Source organism: Desmodus rotundus, chromosome 11 (genome assembly GCF_022682495.2).
Source record: "Desmodus rotundus isolate HL8 chromosome 11, HLdesRot8A.1, whole genome shotgun sequence".
Taxonomy (NCBI): Eukaryota; Metazoa; Chordata; class Mammalia; order Chiroptera; family Phyllostomidae; genus Desmodus; species Desmodus rotundus.
In genome coordinates this window covers 70,545,513-70,570,127 of record NC_071397.1, presented here as the reverse complement: position 1 = coordinate 70,570,127, position 24,615 = coordinate 70,545,513, and the positions used below count along the sequence as shown (strand labels likewise).

At 34.5% G+C, this 24,615-nt stretch overlaps 1 protein-coding gene across 1 annotated transcript in view; it reads left to right on the top strand.

The window, feature by feature from the left end:
- TBC1D32 (TBC1 domain family member 32) overlaps positions 1 to 24,615 on the top strand; it is a 186,107-nt gene that overhangs the window by 143,523 nt on the left and 17,969 nt on the right. The window contains exons 28-32 of the mRNA XM_045188724.2: positions 1,236 to 1,319; positions 10,955 to 11,024; positions 12,742 to 12,857; positions 13,661 to 13,815; positions 23,931 to 24,071. Coding sequence (XP_045044659.2) covers positions 1,236 to 1,319; positions 10,955 to 11,024; positions 12,742 to 12,857; positions 13,661 to 13,815; positions 23,931 to 24,071 — 566 coding nt within the window. The remainder of the gene's footprint in view (positions 1 to 1,235; positions 1,320 to 10,954; positions 11,025 to 12,741; positions 12,858 to 13,660; positions 13,816 to 23,930; positions 24,072 to 24,615) is intronic.

Sequence of the window (24,615 nt, the reverse complement as noted above, 5' to 3'; positions counted from 1 at the left end):
TCAGAACATTGAGAAAAACTGTGCTTAAAACACTTCGTATGACAAGTGGGTATGGTTGGACGCTGTGAGACTGTAAAGTGCTTGAAACGCATTGCTAGGGAGAGTCACAGTAAGTTCCTGAATAAGCACGTGTTCAAGGAACAGACATCTGATGATTACATGAAGATGAACTTATTTGGAAATAATTGTAATTTATTTGTGATCTGCTGATATGCTAACAGTGATAAAATATTTTGAAAGAGAAGTTTTGCCTGTCTACAAACAGTGAGCTGTCCTAATTTGGGGGTCAGCTGCTGTGATGGCCATGACGAGCCGGCGGGAGAGAAAGCAGTGCCAGTGCCCACAGATCCCCGAGCAGTCTGGCTTTGGCTCCTCCTTGGCAGAAAACCCACGGCCCCTTTTTAGTGTGTAAATATTACAGATTTTGATTTTATAGTCAAAGAGTGCATGGTCCAACCTCAGAGGATAAATATAATTAAAAAGAAAAGGCTCATACTTTAAAATCCTTTATAGAATTTCCAGATCTTTCATTTAAGATCTATATAAGACAAAACAATATTCTATAATTTTCTTTCTGGATAGTGATATCCTAGAATTAATTTGTCTTTAAAGTTGAGAAGTGTTTCATGACACGATTTAATTTTCTTGAGTTATAGATAATGGTATTTTCAGTGAGTTGAAGAGCTTCACTGTCCTAAAAATCCTGTGCTCTGCCCATCTATTCATTTCTTTTCCCCCCCAACCCCTGCCAAGCTTTCTTTTGATCTGGTTGCCTTAAACAGATGCCATCAGTTGCAAAGCGCATAATACATATAATATGTACTGGTTTTGAAAGGAACCTGAGCTATGTGTTGATCTTGGTCTTGTAGTTCACATAACTTTTTTCTGTATGTGTGAATAATTATGATAATATATTATAGTCTTATTAGTGATAATTTTTTTTCTGTATTGAAACCATTTAGCAAATTCTGAAGTAATCTGTAGAGACTCTAAAGATAACATATGATTCTTTTCTAGTTCTAAATTCATAGGTTCTCAGTGAAGCTATTCAAATTTAATTTACATCAGAAACATTGTTAACAATATTGAAATGGTATGTGTTTTGAACTGGACTCCCTTAAGGGCATAACTAAAGAAGTTGTGATGATATTTATGTACTATTCTGTGATTTGAGATGCATTATAATGCATGATTCATGTCCTTTAATATTCTAATTATTCTCTTGTATATTACAGCTTTAGTAGAGTTACTTGAAAATTTTGTGCTTCATCTCTCTGAAAGCCCATCGGAATGCTACTTCCCTTCTGTAGAATATACAGGTACCTTTTAAACATTTTGAATTTTGAAAACAGATAATAGACAATATTTCATAAAGATGTGCAAATAGATACTATTCCATAGAGATGTGTAATTAGATTACAAATATGCACAGGTTTCTCATTCTAAAAATCTTTCATATACATTCCAAGTATTCAGTCTCTTCTGTGCAAATGTTTGTTTTTCCTTGTAACTTTCTAACTCTATTTTAGCCCCTTTTATTTGTCAACCTATCAAAAACTGGTTTTCTTTAAGGTAATGCTTTCTACTCTTCTCATTGAAACCACTGGCCCCTAGTGATCTCATCTGCTCATACTATTTTATGTATCTCATATATTGATGATTTCTAAGTCTACGTCTTCTACTCAAAGATCTACTATAAGGTTTATTTTCATATTTCCAACTGCTTACTAGGTAAACATCACTTGGACGTGTTTCAGAAACCCTCAAATTCTAAATGCCCAGCAGGGACCTTACCTTATCATACCTTATTTTGACATACATCCTCCTCCTACCTTGCCTATTTTGGTGGGCATCACAATCATCTGCTGTCTAAGCCAGAAACTGAGGAATAATAAACTCTCTTAAGTTCACATTTTCCTCCCAATCACCAAACCATGTTCTTTGTTCTTAATATATCTCAAATTTATCTACTGATATTGATTTCTACTCTTTTTTATGTTAGTTCAGGCTACCGTTACCTTTTGCCTCGAGTATGACAACAGCCTCTTTACCTGGGTCTCTAATTGGAGTCTGATTTCTTTTCAAATGCATTCTTTATGCTGCTTTTACAGTGACCGCTGAAGCCCATATCTGATCCACTCATTCTTCTATCCCATAGAAGCTCACCATTGACCACTGCATAAAGTATAAGCCTCTCACCATGATACCCAAGCCTTAAATTAGGCTTGCCCATTGTTCCTCTCTTATTATCCTTTTCTTTCCATGCCTCATATTTATTTTTCAGGAACACTGAACTATTAGCAGCACTGCCAGCTCCTTTCTCCCTCCCTCACCACACACAGAATCATTTATTCAACAAGTAGATATTGTCCTCCACTCTGTAATAGAACTTTTCTAAGCATTCAGACACAGCCTTAAACAAAAGAGAGAAACAAATCTAGCCCTCACAGAGTTCACCTTCTGGTGGAACATAGACAATAATTAAGTAAAAGATTCAGTGTGTCAAATGGAATGGTGGTAGATGAGAATTACACAGCAGGGAAGAGAGCTAGGGAGTGCTAGCTAAGGGTGAGGGTTACAATATTAAATAGTGTTCACACAGCAGAAGTGGGTGCAAGATACATGGATATTTTTAAGGGAAGAGAATTTCAGCAAATGACATGTAAGAATAGTATGGCTGAAAAGAAAAAAGGGGGTGGAATTATTTGTGTGGAAGTCATAAAGGAGAGGATTTTGAGAGTTATTTCAGGGTCTTGAAGATAGGATTGACATGCTCTGATTTACATTTTTAAAAGATTGCTATGTTTGCTGTATTGAGAAATGAATGAAGGAAGACAAAGGGTTAAAGCAGGGAGACGGTTAGAAGGATTTTGAGAAGATCCAGATGAAAAATGGTAATGGTGTGGATGATGTCAGTGGAGATGGTGAGAAGTGCTTGGGCTCTGGGTATATTTTGAAGGTGGGACTAGCATAAATGGGTAATGGATTGAATACAGGTGTGAGAGAAAGGGAAGATGGAACCAAAGAAGATGAAGTTATTGATCTAAGTCACTGGAAGGATGGGGTTATCATACATTGAGATGGAGAAGAATGGGAAAATTATAGGTTTGAGAAGGAGATTTAAGAGCTTACTTTTTATGTTAGGTTTTAAATACCTTTTACACGTTTAATTAGACATGCTTAGTATATGCTACATATCTGAATATGGAATTTAGGGAAAGGTATTGGATGGAAATACAAATTATTAAATTATTAGCTTAGTATATGAAGCCAATTTGCATCTGTCATATCTTTCTCATATTCTGACTTAATGTCTAACTTTTTACATGACAGTAAAAGCCAGTAAAGTAGTTTCCGTGTCTTAACTATTCTGTGTATCCTCTGCACCTAGGATAACAGTGTCAATACGTGCTGGACAAGTAAAAGAGAGAATGGGGCAAAGAATGAATGAGGGACTTTGTACACTGTGCCAATCAGTTTGTCTTGATTTTAATAGGCAATAGAGTAGAGCATTTAAGATTTCTCAGCAGAAGATTTACCTGATTCATCTGCACCTTTGGGAGATTATTTTAGTAACTGTGTAAAGGATGAGGTAGAATGCAGAACTGAAATTTGCCAAAGGTGAATATCCAGTACTAGGGGTTGGTAAACACAGAGATGGTGAAGAAAGCAGAGAGGTAGCATGCACTCAAGACAACAGATCATCAAGGAATATTGCATTTCTTCTTCATAAGGGTGACATGACCTCTTTGCTGAAGAAACCATGGTTCAAATAGGTGTTAGTTTTGCAAGTTGGACATTATATATCATATCTCCCTAAAGTTACACATATATATGCACTTCCCATGTGTCCCGGCCTATCTTTCTAGCCCTATTAGCCACCATTGCCCAAGCAAATGCCATGCATTCTTATCACTGAACATTTGCTCCTACTGTTCTTTCTGGATAAACTGTTCTCTCCCCATGACATCCATATGATAAATCCAACTTTGAGTTGAGTCCAACTCAACTGTAAAGTTGTAGCTAGAATGTCATCTTCCTTCTACTCATAAGCAGAAGTCCTTCCTCTGTTCTCCTATTGCATTCGCTTCATTATTTTGATACTCATTACACTATATATGACCAGCTTAAATTATTCCAATAGGTCTGAAACTCCATTGTATCTTTAATATAACATTTGATATATTTTTATTGAATTAAATATACATACTGATGCTTAATATCTATATTTACACAAATATACTTGTATAACAATTGTAAATATATTGATAATGACAAATGCACACATGAGCATATACCTAATTATTTACACATAGTAACATCTAATGTAGATTAGGAAAGGGATAAAAGAGAACATAAGAAAATAAAAAACAATGAAATGAGAGGAAAATACAAGGTAGCATTAATCAGAAGTGGAGGTACGTAAAGGGAATTGATAACTGTTGAGTGCTTCTTGTGAGTTAAGTAGTGCTCTGTGGCACTTGGTGTGTATATGTGATTCAGCTCTACAGCTACTCTCTGAAGTAGGTATAATAATTACATTTAAAATCAGGAATTGAGGTAAATAGGAAAGAAAACAAAAATTGTGAAGTTAATTTTGAAGAAAACCATTTGTGAAGAAAATTAAAACTTCATGAACAAATCTCAAAATGTACAGGAAAAGTATAGAGGGAATCATGCTAAGTCTATGAGTAAGAGAGGAAATCAGTAAGCAGTAATCATGGAGATTTGTGTGATCAGGTTGGCCATCTCCCTAGTCTTCAAAGTAAAAATTTGTAATTTCTGAAGCTTTCAATGCACCCAAGGCACATTGTTTTATTGGATTATATTTTCTGTAGATATCCTAATAAAATTAACCTTATGTTATATGTGTTATCCAAATACTCAATTTCCTGCTCCCTGTTTTACTTTTAAATTGTGCTAATGGAGATCTCACACGTTGTCTTTTTTAAAATTTTTATTTAGTTATTTATTTACTTTTCTTATTTATTTGTTTATTTATGTACTTTAGACAGAGGGGAAGGGAGGAAGAAAGAGAGGGAGAGAAACATCAATGTGTGGTTGCCTCTCCTGCACCCCCTATTGGGGACCTGGCCTGCAACCCAGGCATGTGCCCTGACTGGGAATCGAACCAGCAACCCTTGGGTTTGCAGGCCGGCACTCAATCCACTGAACCACACTAGCCAGGGATCATACATTGTCTTTTTTGAATGTAGTGTCTAGGCAGATAAATCCTGAATGTGAATTTAAATTCTTTAAAGGCTCCAGTTGAACAACTATCCATTGGAATTTTATAGTACAGCAAAAACAAAGTGGCTTCCTATTGATTGATTGTTTAATATTTATTATTATGATACAGTAAGTTTGTTGGTGGTATTGTTTTCTTCCCATGGCTTTAGATATCCTCATCATTTATCATTTATTTTTTGACTGGTGGAACAATGTTTTGCTGTTACAAAATTTCATTTTATTCATTTTAAATAAACAAAAACTTGATATAAAGAATGTTTTAAAGCAAATGCTGGATAGATATATTCAATGTTTTTTCATGTTTCTTGAAATGAGAAATTGATTGTCTTTTCTAAAATGACAGCTTGCTAACCCCTAAGGTAGCTGAAATTAGAATAACACAGTCATCCATCTGTTGTTAGTTCCCTCAGGATTTCAATCCATTATAAAATCTGAAAATATCAAATTAGTTTGGCTGTTTATCCCCTTGAAGAAAGAGGAAAGAACAGAGAAAGTTCTGCGCATTGGCTGTTTGTAAGTCCATACAGGTATCTTTCCAAATCTTAACAGACACTAACATTTTGTTGGCTTAATTCCCTCAACGTGTTGGGGATTTTCTACTTCTCTGATTGCTTCTTTGAAATGATAAGCTAAGTAGTCCTTTCAAGGTAGTAAGTATTTTAATTTGATTCCTTTTCTCTTTATGTTATTAATCAAAAGACTGAGAAAAGTATCAAAAATTTTCATTGTTTTTTCTTCTGACTACTAAAATATTTTTAAACTTAAGATACAGTTAAACACCTTTTATTCTTTCTTTGGATATTCAGCAAATATGCCCTTTTCTAGCCTACATTTATGGAGCATGTTTTTGAGTATGCACTATAATTGCAAGGAGGGATGTGATGTGAATGTCCCTCTCCTCAAGGAAGGAAGGTAGGGCATACACCTAAAATGATGAATTAAGTAAGTTGAAGCATGTAGTACAATAGCAAATGAGGAAATAAAAGAAAACTGATATTTTTTAGCTGGTTATGTTGTTTCTGGCAATCTGCTAGGGCCTTTAATATCCTATTTGCGTTGTGTTTTTATCAAATGGGGGTTTTTCTGTACATGCTACAGATGTTTAGTGGAAAGAGGGGTCATTGTTCACTAAGGCCTTCAAGGAAGATAAAGGAGGAAATGATAACACAGCTGGGGGAGTGATGCTGATACTGCCTCCTGGGCCTGTGCAGATGAAAGGAACAGGACAGGCAGATCTGCAGACACGGGTAAATTGCATAACTAAATACATAGAAAAAGAAATGCTTTTTACCAAACGACACTGACTACGCCAGTTAGGAGACAGGCTTTGTTACCAGAAATTGAATTTTATGTCAGGAAGAATTGAATAAAATGGATAGATAACAACCACATGTTGAAAAGAAGCAACAGAATCTGCGGAGTGCCTGGGGAAGGAAGGAGGTAGGAGGCAGTGTACTGACTGATTGATTTATGTGGCTGATTGAGAGTTCTCTCCCTTTACCACAGATACAGCAGGGCTTAGGAGAGTCAGTGAAAAGTCAAGCAGTCACTGCTTCTTCAACCATGGACTTGTCTTCCAGCAGAGAAATTCTTTACTCTTCTAAAAATTTATTTTTTTCCACACCATTAGCCAAGTGCCAGGTGGAATAGATTTAATTTGTTCTACCACTGCTGTGTGTGCTAGCTCTGCAAACCAAACGTAGGGCAGAATGCATCATCAGAGTCAGCGGTATCAGTCCCCATTAAGTAAATTCTTTCAACTCACTCTGTTCTGAGATTATTATATTATAATTAAGATGGCTGGTTATTGCAAATAGTTGATTGAATATTAATGCTGGGATTGAATTCGGCATTGTTAAGTAACGAGGGTAAGTAGCACACTACAGGAGTCACTGTTTCGTTGACTTTTGTCTTTAACAAGTTAGTATTTTGTTAAGCTTTTTATAGTGACTCCGGGGATTAGGGAGTTATGTTGCCTATTTGTTAGTTGATTTCAATATACAGAAAACATTTTTAAATTCAAATCTATTTCTGTGTCCGCCTTGCTTCTAGTTTGATACATAAAACACAATTTTTTTTGTTATTGTTCAATGGATGTTTGTTCTTTCATTTATTCATTCATCTACTCATTCATCCACTCAGTATTAGTGTTATTACAAGCACACAGGTCTGTATATTAATGAATATAAGTATTTTTCATGCTTAATAATCCCAGTTTATATGTATCAGAATTCTAAGTGTTATCTAATTTCACATAACATTTTTTGCAACAATATACAAATATCAATCTTACCATCATATCACATTATGATAGGGAGTAGATCTATACCATGGCTATAAGAATATATAAAGTCAGAGTGTTTATCTTACTGAAACTATTTAAATTTGTCAAAATCAGCCAATGTCACCAACACTATACCACTAAAGTTTTGTATATTTGAACTTGAGAAACTAAAATATAATTAATCATAAAAGATCGGATCACCAAGAACAGATTCAAGTACTGAAACAAAAAGAACTTCCTGGGCCTTACCCAAATGAATATAACCTAACTGGGTATTGGCAAAAACTGTGTTTAAATTATGACTGAATAAAAGAAAATGCTTTTGATAAAATTAAAAACTTGAAATTATGGTGAACATATGAATGATGATTAATAGTTTTGAAAATTGGCCATTATTTTGTCAGAGTGAGAATCATTTGCGATACATATTTTTTGTACCAAGTGATGGAAAATTAAGTCAAACTTTTTTTTGTCTAAGAGAAAACGAGGCAGAATCATTTGTTCATATAAATGGGGTTAAGCTGTCCTTAGCAACCTGTCTCTTTCCTCTGTCTCTCCCTGTCCTTGTATGTTGGATTTATTCTTCTCTGCTAGCGACCTAGGGCACCTCATAGCCCCGTGTTTGATAGCGGGGAAATGCCTACGTCCCTCCAGTTTGAAAAATCTGGAGAACACATTGCATAGTCTCCCATGTTTAACCTCTTGGTAGAAATGTAGAACTGGTGTCATTCTCCCCTAGGGATAGAAGGTACATTTGTTAGCATAATAAAGGTTATAAATAGCAAGGAATTCTAAGCTAAATACAGTACAGCTTAACTGTTGTCATTAGGCAAAATGTAACATTATAGCTAATTTTGTGTTCAGATCTAAATAAGTAAAACTCAGATGTATCAATAGTTTATCTATAAATTAACTGACATTTATATCTGTCTGTCTGACTGTATTTTCTTTATGAAAATGGTCCCTCTAGCTAGTTGACCAACCAGTCTAGTTTGCCTGGTCCTGTGAGGAATTCTTAGGCATGAGACTTTGAGTACTAAAACCATGAAATTCCTAGATAAACTAGAAGTAGGTTCCTTGACTCTAGGAGTGCTAAAAGATGAATTATTGTTGTTCCAAACAGATGTTTGATAACAGTGATGTTTAATTTGTTCTCCCCTATCTGTGTAGATCTCAAGTGTACCCATATTTTAAGGTTCAGTTGAAATGCCACGTCTTCCTCGTATCTCCTTGTTCTGAATTCACATAACATTTTATCTGTACCATTCTTACTCCTCTTAGCACTTTCAAAAATTAGAGCTATCTATATATAAATTTTATGTCTGACACTACATGGAAAGTTCTTTTAGAACATGATGTATTATTTATCTTTTATCCCCCAGAGCTTCTAGCATGGTGTGCTACACTTACTTTATCAGAAAGGCTTCTTAAAAGGAATGAACGAGTCCATGAGTTACGTAATTATATTGATAGTATTTGATGCACCAATATATAATGGGAAGGAAAGGGAACTAGTGATAGGAGACTCAGAAAACCTAGCTTTTGATCCTCTCTACCACTAGACAATATGTGATTTTGGACAATTCCCTTAATGTTGTGTGTTTGCGTGTACTCACACAACTGATTCTTTAGCCAAAAACTGAAAGTTTCAGCTAGACCTTCAGTGCTATCGAGCGACGCTTTTTAGTGTTCATTGCTAGCTTGGTCACCCAGCGTTCTCAAGGGCTAATCGAAACTTTCGCCCTCTCCTATATAGTTCTCTGTACTGAACAACCCCTTCTTCATTTTTGTCCCCTATATCTTTTTACTTTACTGTCTTTATACTTTTATTAATAGGCAAGTATGTAATAAATTCATGGTGCTTTTTCTCTTTCTGTTTTTAAATTGAATTTATTGGGGTTGCATTGGTTAATAAAACTATGTAGGTTTTAGGGTTACCATTCTATAATACATCATCTGCATATCGTATTTTGTGCTCACCACACCGAGTTAAATCGTTTTCCACCATCACATATCCCCCTGTGCCGTCTCCCACTCCTCCCCACCCCTTCTCTGCAGGTAATCACCATACTGTCATCCAGGAGGTGTTTTGCTTTTGTTTTGTTTTTGCTTAATCCCTCTATCTTTTTCCCCCAGCCCCTTCTCCCCTCCCCTCCAACAGCTGTGAGTCTGTTCTCTGTATCTATGAGTCTGTTTCTATGTTTTCTGTTAGTTTATTTTATTCATTAGATTCCACATATAAGTGAGATCATGTATTTTCTTGCTCTGACTGACACTTACTGCACTTAGCTATCATCAGTAAATGAACAAGCAACAAGTGCCGATGAGGATGTGCAAGAAGGGAACCCCATTCTTCATCTTTGGTAGATAATCGCAATTCCTACTTCTCAGGGAATTTGACTGCAAGAGGAATGTGTTCACTCCATCCTCCTCCATTATTGTGCATTATAATCAGAATCCTGGTTATTCCTTTCTGAGACTCTTGTTCAAATCTTTAAAAAGTATATATATATACTTTTTAATAAATATTGTATATTTATAAATAGTATGTGTGTTTATATATACTATTTATATATAGTATATAAATATTTATATATATACCATGTAAGTATAGTATATATATTTATATACTATATATACTATTTCTATATAGTAGTATATATACTATTATTTATATATAAATAATATATTATATATAAATATACTGTATTTATTTGTAATATATTATAACACACATAATATATTATATATAATTGCAGTATATAGAAATACAATATATATACTATACTAGCATATATAAATATATACTACTATAAATATAATATATAAATTTACATTTATATAAATATATTTATATATAATATATGGTAAAATACACGTATAAAATATAAATATATATACCATATATAAATATACTATTTATATATAAATATACTATATATTATAAATATATAGATATATAATACATTATAAATATATAATACAATAGTAAAATATATAGTATATATGTAAGTATATAATATATATAATAGTAAAATATATTTATATAACAAATATATATATATTTGTACTTCATTATCTTATATATGCATTGCTTAACAAAAGACAATATTCTAGACTATTTTGTGGTTAATGGCTTTTGTGCTCTGAGAACCAAGTCAAAATAGATTGCTTGAAATCTGTGATTACCTGCTTCTGTCTTTAATATGCTTTTAAAATGCTTTCTTTTATTTGTAAAATCTTTCCTGTTAATTCATTTGAAAATATAACTGACAGCTCTTAAAAGTACAAATTCATCAATGTTTTCAAAATTCACATTAAAATATGTGAAAATATTGCTTTCATCAATTTTCAATTAAAATGTGATTATTATGCAGACTTTTATACCTTTTTTTAAATCCAGTTTGCTATTGTTTTTAGCTACTGATGCAGATGTGAAGAATGAAAGTCTTTCACTGGTACAGCAGCTGGGCGTTCACATGACTGTCAGGTATGTTACAGGGAAAGGGCGCTCTCATGTATTTCTAGAATTTTTTAATCTACCTGATACATGCTTAATAGTATTTAATAGCTAAATGTTTTGTATATTTTAAATACACAATTTATCACTCAGAAAATAACTTTATTTTGAGGATATTGGGACATGATTAATTGATTTCTGTAGGTATATCAGTTATGATTCATTATTATTTCAGAGTTTAATTCCAGTGTATTTATGTCTCTAAGTATTTAAGACTATCAGTTTTTTTCCAAAAATAACATCATAAAAATCAGCACATTGTTAGCACAATCTTGTCATTTTCTAAAATATGATTAGTTTTAAATTGTCAAGCTATGGTGATAAATGCAAAAGTTCCATAAGGGTAGATGCAGAAGTTAAAATGAATACACCAGTTATAGTAGGTTGAACTTTTGGTGCTCAAATTGTAATTTTCAAAGGAGATGGGCAAGCTAAACAGACTGAGTCACTGACTACCCCCTCCCCCAATTTTGCTTGTTAAATGGGGATATTGATAGTCCCATTCTGAAGGGTCAGAATCAGAATTGAGTTTTAGAAAGGTACATGTGAAAGATGTTAAAAAGACTGAGTATTTTTATAAATCCGTAGCATTATACTGAAAATTGTACTAATTCTAGCTTGCTCACCTTTGTAACATAGGTCATATCACATTGGTTGTTTTGCAGCCTGCTTTTTATTTTAAATGCCCTGTTTCTGTGGAGAAATAGAATCCGTAGATAATATAAGCAGTCTAGTCACAAATTTTTTTTAATTCAATAAAATGTCTTATTGGTAAGAAATAGATGGAAAATGACTTACAATGAAGCATTTGTATACAACTACAATTTAAGACATAGCTGGCAGTCACATAACACCACCGTGACTCTGGCAGAGGCAAATAGAGACTGATTTTATTTTGGTGTTTCAAATACTGCAGGAGAGTTGCCACTGGCAAAATGACTTTCCAAAATGGTGAACACAGCTTAGTAAGACTTCAAATGAAATAAAGTGCTATCTTCTTCCGATTTATTATACACATGGCTGCATTCAGTGTACATGAAAAATATAGGAAAAATTTTGTGATTTTATATAAAATGGTTAGATTTAGAGCATTATAAGTAGCTTTTTCATCCATGCACATAACAGGCAGGGCATTTGCAAGTTGTTGTCATGCTGCCCCATGTACAACCTGCTGACCTTCACTCACCCACGACTGGCAGTGCTCCCAGTCACTATGACAATAAGAAAAGCCCCCATAAGTTTCCAAAGTGGCCCCCAGGGGAAGTGCCACTCCCACTTAGAATCATTGGAATGGGAACTTTAAAATTGCTTCTCAGATTTAACATTTTAATCTGTTAATATTCAGTGTTTTAGATGAAGTTAAAGATAAAATGCTTATATTCTACTTCTTCTACATCTGTGGTATCTACATTTGTTCTCTCATTATTGTTTTATTTTCCTTTAGAGTTACCAGTACTTACCAGATGAATACCACTAATCCAAATATATCATAGTTATTAGTAACATATATTGAGTGTTAATGTTTTTTAAGTACTCTGTATAACATAGTTAAGCCAAATGTAGAAATTTGAAAAATTAAACCCTTAAGATTTCAAAAGGACTACACTTTGATGGATTTTAAAAAATGAATTTGCAATAAAGGGCCTGACATTCATCATTTTGTACATTTTGTGGGTTTTTAATGTAGGTATGGCAAATTCCTCAACCTGTTACAAGATGGTGCAGAAAATGATCTTACCTGGGTTTTAATGCACTGTGAGAGATTCCTGAAACAGCAGCAAACTCTTATAAAGTCTTCTCTTCATATCCTTCTTGAGTGGATTCATAATTCAACTTCCTTCATATATTTTTCATAATTTTTGATGGGGTACCTTAAAACTTTTATAGTAAAATAACACTTTAACCTATATTACTGATTTTTTTAATAATATATCTTCATAGTATTTTATTCTGTATTTTAATACACATTTTATTAAATTGAGTTGTGATTATTAAATTCAATCTTATTCATTGAATCTGAAACTGAATAATAAAGTTATTAGAATATATTTTCAGACAAATATAAGAAAGTTTTAAAAATACAGTTTGTTGATATAGAAAAAGATTATCCTAAATTTAGTAAATCTAGAATAAGAATTTTAAAATCTTTATTATTTTACTTATATTGGTTATATTTCAGAAATAGAATTTGACTTGAAGAAAAAAATAAAGTGTTTGCATTATTGAACCTACAAATGTGTGAATTTTTTGAATACTTGATCATGCTGGTAACTTAGCAGATAACCGGAACTACAGAAAGGGTGGTACAGCGTGTTCATGATTGAACACATGGTTCCTACAGAGCAGAGAGTTTTCCTCCAGTTGCTAGTGCTGTTGGCCTCCACTGGACATGTGACCAAGTAGTACATTATAATAGTTACTGTGTATTTTTTTAGCTTAATAATATGTAATCGTATATCAATATTTTATAAATTGGTTAAAGACAAAATGAGGACTAAGAACCATTAATATATCTTTCCCCATAGAGACCCTGATCATTTATGGAGTTGCTGTGTTTAATGTTACCAGATAATATATTATAACAGTTCCTTAACTGTCCTTCCCAGTCTGCCTGCAGGGCAGCTGTGCTGGCCACGACTGGTTTGCGTCTTCTCTGTTCATGATGATGTTGGGGGACAGACAGAAAACATTCCGGTTTCTGCAGCAGTTCTCCCAGCTTCTGGCCTCCGCTTTCCTTTGGCTGCCAAGACTACATATTTCTGTAAGACTTTTTATTCTGTTTTAAAGGAGTGTTTTAAATTTTAAATCCTCTTTAAATTAATTGAGATCTTCTTGTTTCATTTGTAGAGCATTCCGCATTAATTTATATTTATTTTCTAAGTGAATGCTTTTGAGTGATTCTCTTTGAGGATGTAGATTTAACATTTTCTCAAATATTTGGTGTCTTACCTAATGGTAGCTGAATGGCAGATTAATGATAATAGATGTATTATTAAGCTTATAAAATTGTATATACAAAAATGGAACTACTAAATATTTTTTGTTGCTTTGTTAGAAATACTTGGTGAAATTATGGTATAAGAAAATATTTATTCAGTTGAAATTGTAACCATACTTTATAGAGAGAAAAACACTTTATTATATACATTTTTGAATCTATGATAAGTTTTGATCAAGGTATTATAGTATGTTTTAAAAATTTTGCTAATCCCATGAGATCTCAGGGTTCAGTTTAGAGGTAAATGCAAACCTCAGGTAATGTTTCTGTATTTTTTTCCCCTATGTACTTACTGCCATTTCAGATCTCCCGTCTGGGGAAACTGTATACTGTGTAAACTATGCTAATGCTTCCCATACCTTGTCCATGACTTGTTGCACATGAGAAATGGAATCATGTGGCACCCAAGGATAAGTTAAGGGGGCTAGAGAATATCAACATAGGAAACTAAATGAAAACATTTATTATGTTTGTACAGTATATATTAGTTATACAGAAAATAAAAGCAATACATCAAGAATACATTAAATATTACAATTTTATGATTTTATGCTTGAAGTAGCTGTAATTCCTGATAACACTTCTCAAGCAATGAAACTATTTTTCTTCTGATAACTAGAATTCAAACAGTTCTTTAAGTTGTACATAAAAAATTTTTAAATCTCATAGATTTTTCACTCTTCCATTTACAAATGTAATGCTGAAAATTCTTTTGATAAGTATGGATTTTGAGTCCATTCACACATTTTCATATTGAGTATTCTTAAATGACACCTACATTTCATTAGTCTCAACTATTCTACTTTAGTATCTGATTTTGACACTGTCAAACATCACCAATGAACTGTTTTTAAACATAATTGTAATATTTCTGCTTTGAATCTATAAACTTTTTCATGACACCTTATTTTAATTTTAACATAAGAGCAGTAATATGTACTAAGAGCACTTCTTCTTATAGATCTGAAACCAGGCACGACCCTAGAGCCTTGGATTTGATTAGGTTTACTGTGTTGAAGCCATCATTTAATATGGAATATAGATTTGTGGATGCACGGAGTGACATGTAGTTCCGGTGCAGGTTTTAGAATGAACCCTTGTTGTAAAGCCTAGACACCTTTCAGTTGGTGCAGCTGGAACATCAATGAAAAGTTATTCAGTGCTTTCCATAGTATCATTTTTTTCTTTTCAAGTACAAATGCACCATGTTGAATATTTCATTACCAGTACTTTTAGTGCTTCTCAATAAAACAATAACATTCTGCAAAAATTCTTAGGGATCCTATCTAAAACTTGTACCTAACTGTGGTTACAAATGCCTGTACTCTAACCACTCTATAGTATAGCTTCTGTTTATTTAATAATTTTTTGATTGGTGTTTTTTGTATGGTAATGACTTGTTAATGCATTCAGTAAGTTTGAATATATTATTTAAAAAGTGGTCTGTTTTCTATTTTGTTGGATCCATTGGTTTCAAAGATTGTACCAACAGTTTTTTAATTGTATTTTATTGTTTATGCTATTAGAGTTGTCCCAATTTTCCCCTTTTGTCCCAATCCACCCAGCATCCCCCACTCCCTCAGGCAATCCCCCAACCATTGGTCATATCCATGGGTCATGCATACAAGTTCTTTGGCTACTCCATTTACTATACTGTACTTTACATCCCCATGGCTATTCTATCACTACCTATTTGCATTTCTTAATCCCCTCACCTCCTCACCCATTTCCCCACACTCTCCTCCCATCTGGCAACCATCAAAATTCTCTCTGTAGCCATGGTTCTATCTGTTCTTGTTTGCATCATTTGTATTTTAGATTCAATTGTTGATAGATATATATTCATTGCCATCTTATTGTTCATAGTTTTGATCTTTTAAATAAGTCCCTTTAACATGTCGTATAATAATGCTTTAGTGATGATGACCTCCTTTAGTTTTTTCTTGTCTAGGAAGCTCTTTACCTGCCCTTCCATTCTAAGTGATAGCTTTGCTGGGTAGAGCAATCTTGACTGTAGGTCCCTGCTTTTCATGACTTTGAATATTTCTTGCCAATCCCTTCTAGCCAGAAAAGTTTCTTTTGAGGAATCAGCTGACAGTCTTATGGGAACTCCCCCATACATAACTAATGGCCTTTCTCTTGCTACTTTAAGATTCTCTATTTATCTTTAGCCTTTGACATTTTAAGTATGATGTGTCTTGGAGCGGGCCTCTTGACATCCATCTTGTTTGGGATTCTTCATGCTTCCTGGACTTGTATGTCTATTTTCTTCATCAAATTAGGGAAGTTTTCTTTCATTATTTTTTCAAACAGATTTCCAATTTTTGGTCTTTCTCTTCTATTTCTGGCACCCCTATGATGTGAATGTGGATTGCTTGAGGTTGTCCCAGAGACTGCTCATACAACCCCCATTTTTTTGGATTCTTTTTTCTTCTTGTTTTTCTGATTTGCTTCCTTATGTTCCAAATCATTGATTTGATTGTCAGCTTCATCCACTCTACTGTTGTTTCCCTGTAAATTGTTCTTTATTTCAATTAGTGAATCCTTCATTACTGACTGGAATTTTTTATGCTGCTGAACCTCATTAAGTTCCTTGAGCATCCTTATAATCAGTGTTTTGAACTCTGCATCTGATAGATTGCTTATCTCCATCTTTTTTTAGTTCTTTTCTATAGTTTTGATCTGCTCTCTCATTTGGGCATGTTTCTTTGCTCACTTTGGCAGCCTCCCTGTGTTTATTTCTATGTATTAGGTTGAGCTGCTATGTCTCCCTATCTTGGTAGCATGGCTCAATGTAGTAAGTGTCCTGTAGAGTCCAGTGGCACAGCCTCCCCTATCATCCAAGCTGGGTACTGGAAGTGCACCCTCCATGTGTGCTGAGTACACTCTCCTCTTATAGTTAAGCCTTATCTGCTGTTGGCCAGTCAATGGGAGGGATTTACCCAGGCCAGTTAACTTCAAGGATTAGCTGTGACCACTGACCACCAACCTCTGTCCTCTGTGGAGGGTCAGCTGTGCAGGGGCAGGGAGGAAGTGCTCCAACGTGGTCTGTAGATGTCCACTGAATGCGTAGGGTTTGGGCTTTCTAGGTGGTTCAGGCAATGTCAGCCCCCACCTGTGTTCTTCCCAAGGCCACCCTGCCTGAGCTATAAGGCAATCTGAGATGGCTGCTACTTGTTCTGGCCTTGGATTTTCCCAGGGGAAGCTAAGCTGTGAATCTAGGGTGGCTTCTACTGTGCTGGGTCTGGGGCTACTTAGCAAGAGGTACAGTAACTGTGCCTCACTGAATCCAGCTATTGCTTATTTGAGAGGATTTAGGAAGTTATGAAACATGAGCCAGGACCAGCCAATCATATGGAAAAGTCTCTGTTAACAACTTGTATGGGCTCCTTAGTTTGGTGTGATGGAGTCTCAGGATATCCAGGGTGGGGCACACAGTGTTAGCCAGGTGAATGGAGTCTCAGATATGGTCCCCACCTGCCAGGTCTGTGGCTTTGTAGGGGGAGGGTTCAGAAAAGGGACAATAGTGTCACAAAGTGTAGGAGCTCCTCCTTTCTTTCTGCTGCGTAGTATCCCATTGTGTAAGGATGGAACTGGAGAGCATTATGCTAAGTGAAATAATCCAGGCAATGGAAGAGAAATACCATATGATCTCACCTTTAAGTGGAACCTAATCAACAAAACAAGCAAGCAAAATATAACCAGAGACATTGAAATAAAGAACAAATGGACAGTAACCAGAGGGGAGACAGGGGTGGGGATAATGGTGGGAAAAGGGTGAAGGGTTTTCAGGAACAACTACAAAGGACACATGGACAAAACCAAAGGGGGTGGAATCAGGAGGGAGGTGGGGATGGCTGGGGTGGGGGAGGAGGAAAGGGGAAAGGGCAGACAACTGTACTTGAACAACAATAAAATGGAAAAAAAAAGAAGAGGGACAATGACCTCTGCCCACCTTTCTATCTGGAAAAACTCTATCCCCAGTTCTCACCTTGATACCAGACACGTCAGTTCCTGCCTGCATGCCAGCAGTCCCCAGTGTTTTTGGCACCATGGACCACTTTTGTGGAAAGTGTGGTTGAGGGGTCGGGGTGGGACAAGCGGTGGAGCTCAAGTGAGCTTTGCTTGTGGCCTGGTTCCTAGTAGGCTTCAGACTGCTCCCTGTCCAAGGCCCTGGAGTTGGGACCCCTGCTGTGTGCACTGGTGCCTTCCAAGCTGCTACCCCTGTGCTGGAGCTCAGAGGGAGTGAATCTGAGTAAGTACATGTGCAGTTTCTTTAAAAGAAACTGTTTGGGACTCCAGAAGTTTCTTTCACCAACTTAATCACTGCTGGTTTTTCCAGCCAGAAGTTATGGGGACTTATCTTCCTGGCACTGGAGCCCTGGGCTGTGAGGCCTGGCATGTGGATGGGCCTCTTCACTCCTGAGATATCCTCCCAAATTTTTATTTGCAACACACGGATGTGGGACTAACACATCCTGTTGTGCATCTCTGCCCCTCCTACCAGTCTGGATGGATGTGATTTCTTTAATTCCGTAGTTGTCAGACTTCCATTCAACTCGATCTCACAGTTCTGAGTGATGTTTGTTCTGTAGTTTAGTTGTAAATTTGATGTGGTTATGCAAGAAGGTGAGTATGTTTACCTGTGCTGTCATGTGGACCAGAAGTCTCCCTGCACCATCATTTTTATGCATGAAATAAGCAAATCTTGATAAAATAAGCAAATCTGCAGTGTGGTAAGACACTTTAGCTCTTTGTAGGATAGACTTGTCCACCTACTTGAGCTCCATCTCACATTATTGTAATCAGTCTCAAAATGCTTCAACCTGTTTCCCCAGTCTCATATTCCCCAACCTCATTATCCTGTTCTGTGTTGTCCTTTCGTCCCATAACCGACATCAACTTCTGATGTGCTTAATTTATGTATTTATGTATTATTAATACACTTAGGTTAATAATAAATACATAAATTAATTCTGTGAGGGCAAGGTTTTATTTTTGTTTACTGATGTGTCCCAAACTGTGGCCCATATTAATTAATAAATATGTGTTGAATGTGAGAATTAATATTTAACTAGAAATATGTAAAGGACATTAGGCTTATGTTACTTGAGAAAATTTATTTAAATGATATTGGATCCTCTGCATTCTTAAGAATGTTGTAAACAAATTACATTTTAAAAAGTTTAGAAATTGGCCTACAATAAGCAATATCAGAAATAATGGAATATCAATTTGAAGTTTTCAAAAATCATTCTATTTTTAAGATTTTATTTAGTTTTATAGAGAGGGTAAAGGGAGGGAGAAAGAGAGGGAGAAAAACATTGATGTGATAGAGAAACATGGATTGATTGCCTCTTGAACTTGGCACATCAGGAACCAAACCTGCAACGGATACATGTGCCCTCACCTGGAATTGAACCAGCCACTCCGTGCTTCACAGGACAACGCCCAACCAACTGAGCCACAATGGTCAGGGCTCAAAAATTCTTTTTTATGAAATTTCATCAACAATCAGAGTTTGGCTAATTATTAATACTGAAGCTGTTAATAAAATAAGAGATTAAGATATAGTAAGGAGTTAATTAGGAATTAATTCCTAGTTAATTAGGAATACCTAATCTCAAATAATAATTATAATAGAAGTCAAAATCATATATGCCTTATCTGTTACTAAAAAGATGAAAAAGAACTAATTAAATTGAGATTACAAATGGAAATATTTTATATTCAGATTCACACAAAACTCTGATTAAAAATCATACACAGTTCTCTATTATTCCTCACAAAATATCCATCACAGGAAGGTTAGAGTTAAAAATTCGGATAGAATTCAAGTACACATTTAGATCTCTTTTTTTACTCTTTTTTGTAAATTTCCTTCCCTTTTGGTATGGTACCACTGTTCCTAATGATGTCTCGGTGTCCCTTCAGCCAGACAGCCAGACCAGACTTCTGTTTATTGGCTCCAGAAAATAAAATTTTAGACTTTGCCCACGTAACAGGAGAATTCAGATGCTCCTAGCCGTATTTCAGTTCTTCTCATGTTAGCTCCTTCCTCTTTATTCCCAGAGGTTCCTGGCCACCGATTTTTGAAGCTTTTAGAGATTCTTCAGGGTAAATTTTGTTGGTTCTCAGCTTTCTCTACTGTTACTTAAGATTCCACTTTTTGAGGCCTGCAAAGTCTTTCTGCTTTCCGGTTTCCAAAGTTGTGTTGCAGCTGTCACCTGTGCATTTCGATTGAAATTTTACAGCCGTCAGCATGTCATGACACACTCGTGACCCTCTTGCAAGGTATTAGCAATAGTAAGTCCTGTGACCAGTCCTTTGTAGGAAAGAACTAGAGTAAAAACCCCTTCCCTTTCTTACATGTAACTTTAAATCGTATTTCTATTTGAAGATTCCATTTTCTCATGTGTTTTGTTCTTCTGAAGAGGAGAAAAATTTATATTTTATAGAGTTACAGAATCACATTTTTTAAAACTATCGTCAGCGTTTCTCCTTCACGCATCTGCACGAGGTTGCACATGCGCACAGATCCCTGCAGTGCTGCTGATCAGGCGCGGCTGGTCGTCTGCCGCAGGTTCCCACGGTGGGGCAGGGCACTGGGTTTGGGTCGGTTTGTATTGGTTTGGAGCATTCGTCTGCGTAATAGAGTCTTTTCTGTTTAATTTTGGTAGCCACATAAGGCTAGGTTTTTCTTAGTGTCAGAAATAAAATGACTCAGCAGAGCTACCTATAGTGGAAGAAAAAACAACTAAGAAACTGCTTACTATTTTTCATCCTAAAAAGTGCATGTATTTAATTTTAATCACTGAAGTACTCAGAGTTTCATTATTTTATACAGTCCTTGTCTCATATTATGCCACTTTCTAGTATATTCCAAACCAAAAATTTTTACTGATATTTTTTCACAAATTTAGCATAGTTTATATATCAGTTTACATGTCACTTAGGTGATGTAGTAAATGCTGCTGTTATCCTACATGTGTTCCACTTAATCCTCTATTCTGGATTTTATGGATGTATGTATGGATGGATGGATGTATTTTTAGAGAGAGGGGAAAGGAGGGAGAAAGAGAGGGAGGAAGATTGATGTGTGAGAGAAACATTGATTTGTTGCATCTTGCATGCCCCCAACTAAGGACCTGATCTGTTCCCCAGCCCCAACCAGGAACCGAAACATGACCCTGGTTTGTGGGATGATGCCCAACCCACTGAGCTACACCAGCCAGGGCATATTCTGGATTTTACTTAGAGTTACCTTTCAGAAGAGTTATAATCCTTTCAGACTATTGTGACTAACAAAATACATCAAAACATTTGAAGATTCAAAATACTCTGTTGCATATGTGTGGCTCACAGCTGTCACTGATGTGGCTTTAAGAACAGCGTTTACCATAAATTAGAGTTCTGAAATGGCAATTAATAAGCCAATTAATAAAATTATTGCAAGTGAATATACTGTGAGTACTGTGTGTAATCATTAGCATCGTTTCCCCTTGTCATTCAGTCAATAATTTGTGGAGTAGCTACTCTATTCATGGTTTGGTGCTCGGCGCTTGTTGTAGTTACAAAAAAGTATGGTATAATTTCTCCCAACAGAGTATAATCTGTAACAGTAGAAGAACTCTTTCCTTATCTTTTGGAATTCATTACATAATAATGGCTTGTTTTCTTTGAGAGTGTAATTAATTATTCTATTACCACCATCTCGTAACAGACCAACTCTAAACATGTTGTTTTCAGTGCTTTGTAGATACTGTATAAGAATTATTTCTTATACATGCAGTTCTTATGCTATTATTACACATATATTCAGAAAATTATTACCTAAATTTGTATTGAAAATTAAAATATTATGTATGTATAAGTTGATTTGCTTTTACATATGTTATTACATTCATTAATTTTACTGTACTAGTACTTATTAGTGAAACTTTGTGTATTTCACAAAAGAAAATAAAGATAAAGGATACTAATTTTCATGCAGTTCGCATTCTTATTTTTATTTATTCAATAGAAAGGTTATATTTTGTTCTAGACATCCATCAGCAGTTGACTACAAGATGTCCAATTAATAGGCTATGTATGTCTTTCATCATTGTAGAAAATTAGTGTTTCTTTTTGTATATACTATGAGGTATCTTCCTGAGAATATGTCATAAAATACAGTTTTCTACAACATATATTTTATACAAATATATATTTCTGCATGTGAAATGGTAAATCATCATTTATCATAATGAACAATAAAATAGAAAAACCACTAATAAATTAATCCAATGATTTCAGAAATTTTAGTATATAGCTCAAACCTAAGTCCTTAAAAGCGGCTTAGCAATAAAGTTGGAAAGAAATCCTCTTTATTCTAACTCTTATGTAATTGTTTTATGTGAGTTTGTTTTAATTTAAAAGTATTAACTTCCTTTTATTAAAAAAGTTTAAAAGGTTTATCTAAAAAATAGAAGAAGATCCAAAACTATGAACAGTAAAATGACAGTAAACTCACAACTGTCAAAAACTGAATCTAAAAAAATAAAAACAAAAAACAAACAACTAGAACAGGAAAAGAATCAGAGAACTGGAGATCACATAGAGGGTTATCAGTGGGGAGGGGGAGGGAGAGATGGGGGAAGGGAGGTACAGGAAATAAGAAGCATAATTGGTAGGCATAAAATAGACGGGTAGAGGTAGAGAATGGTATAGGAATCAGAGAAGTCAAAGAACTTATAAGAACAACCCATTGACATGAACTAAGGAGGGGAATTCAGGAGGTTTGGGGGGTGCAGGGTGGAAGGGGGATAAAGAGGGAAGAATTGGGAAAACTGTAATAACATAGTAAATAAAACATATTTTTAAAAAAAGGTTTAAAAGGAAGAGTTGCCCAGTAAAGGCAACAACATAAAATGCTTTCTGAAACTTTCTTAATTATGTATTCTTCAGATCTAATTTATCTACTTTTGTTATAAGCCTATACGATATAATTGCTAGTCTAAGAGTTTTTCTTGACATAAACTTAATATCTTCAAGTTTATTCTTTGTTCAAATTACTGTGATTAAATGTTGGGTTTATAGTAATAGTCATTAAAACATTATAGAGCATTTATGATAATTATATCTAAGAACTAAATTTTAAAAATAATCAAATTTTTGAAGAAATTACTGAGAAATACAAGTGTATAAATATTTGTGTTTATCCACACATATATAGTATGTAGACATATAAATACATATAAAATATAAGTATACATTTCATATATACTTTTTATATTTTTTATATATAAATATATTTTATTTACATATAATTATATATATAATTGGCCTGAAAACTTTGATGTAAATGCATTATATTTTTCCCCACTTTTAGAGATGAATTTCTAATGGAGTACTTAATTTCAGTTATTAGTTATACAAGTTTATAGTTGGGTTAACATTAACTTAGAAAAAGGGGGATAGGCAAATATCTCTGAGAACTGACAAATTAATACTTTTTAACATTATGGAATCATTGGACAGAACCAAAAATAATTAGTATATTGAAATGCACATAGTATTAAAAAGTAAAGCATTTATTACACGTGTACTCACTCATATATTTACTCTTTCATACGGCGCCCACCCCCATCATTGCACAAGGGCTTGAAGTTGCCAAAATAACAAAATGTCAACTATATTGCTGTGTCTTGGCAGGGATATCATATTCCATTTATTAAAATTTATGCTTTCTATGGTGTTTAACACCTGACTTTTCAATGTATGTAACTATAATATTTGCATAACTTGTTATAAGACCACATTAATTTTGAAGTAGATTTGGATGTTTGATTATTTTAGCTGCACGTTCGTTAATTCTTAATTTCTCTCCTTTTATGCAGAGGTACCTCCCTGTTGACACGATAGAATCCGGCATCCATCCAGTGTATTTTTGCAGCACCCACTATATTGAAATGCTCCTGAAGGCGGAGGTGCCACTTGTGTTTTCAGCTTTCCACATGTCTGGTTTTGCACCGTCACAGGTAATCCGTAAGGGAGTGACATTTCTTCAACTCCCAGACTTCGGTGACTTTAAAGAAAATTACGTTCTTATCAGATATAAGAAAGAGATTTAAATTAACAAACTCATTTTTTTAAGTATTTATACTTTTGTGTTTAAATTCCTAAACTGGCTTCTTTTTCTTGGGTTTATTATAATATATAGCTTTACTTTATAGTAGACAAATGGCATTCACAGAATTTGAATTCAAGTTCAACTATTCAAATGTATAGATACTCTGAAAGTCTATGACATTAGGCTTTTTAATGGAGGTAGTATTGGCTTCAGAAGGCAAATTTAAGGATTAAGTAACTGAGGGCAGTAATTTCTATCAACACTGAGTATCTGATATGTGAGATACTGTATTTTTTTATTTTTATTTTTTCAACATAACTTGATTTATTGTTTAATTAATTGTTTTACTTCAGATTTCATTTATTGTGATTATTGTATTTATTTATTTATTTATTTATTTATTTATTTATTTATATTGTTGTTAAAATACAGTTTTCTCCATTTTCCCACCA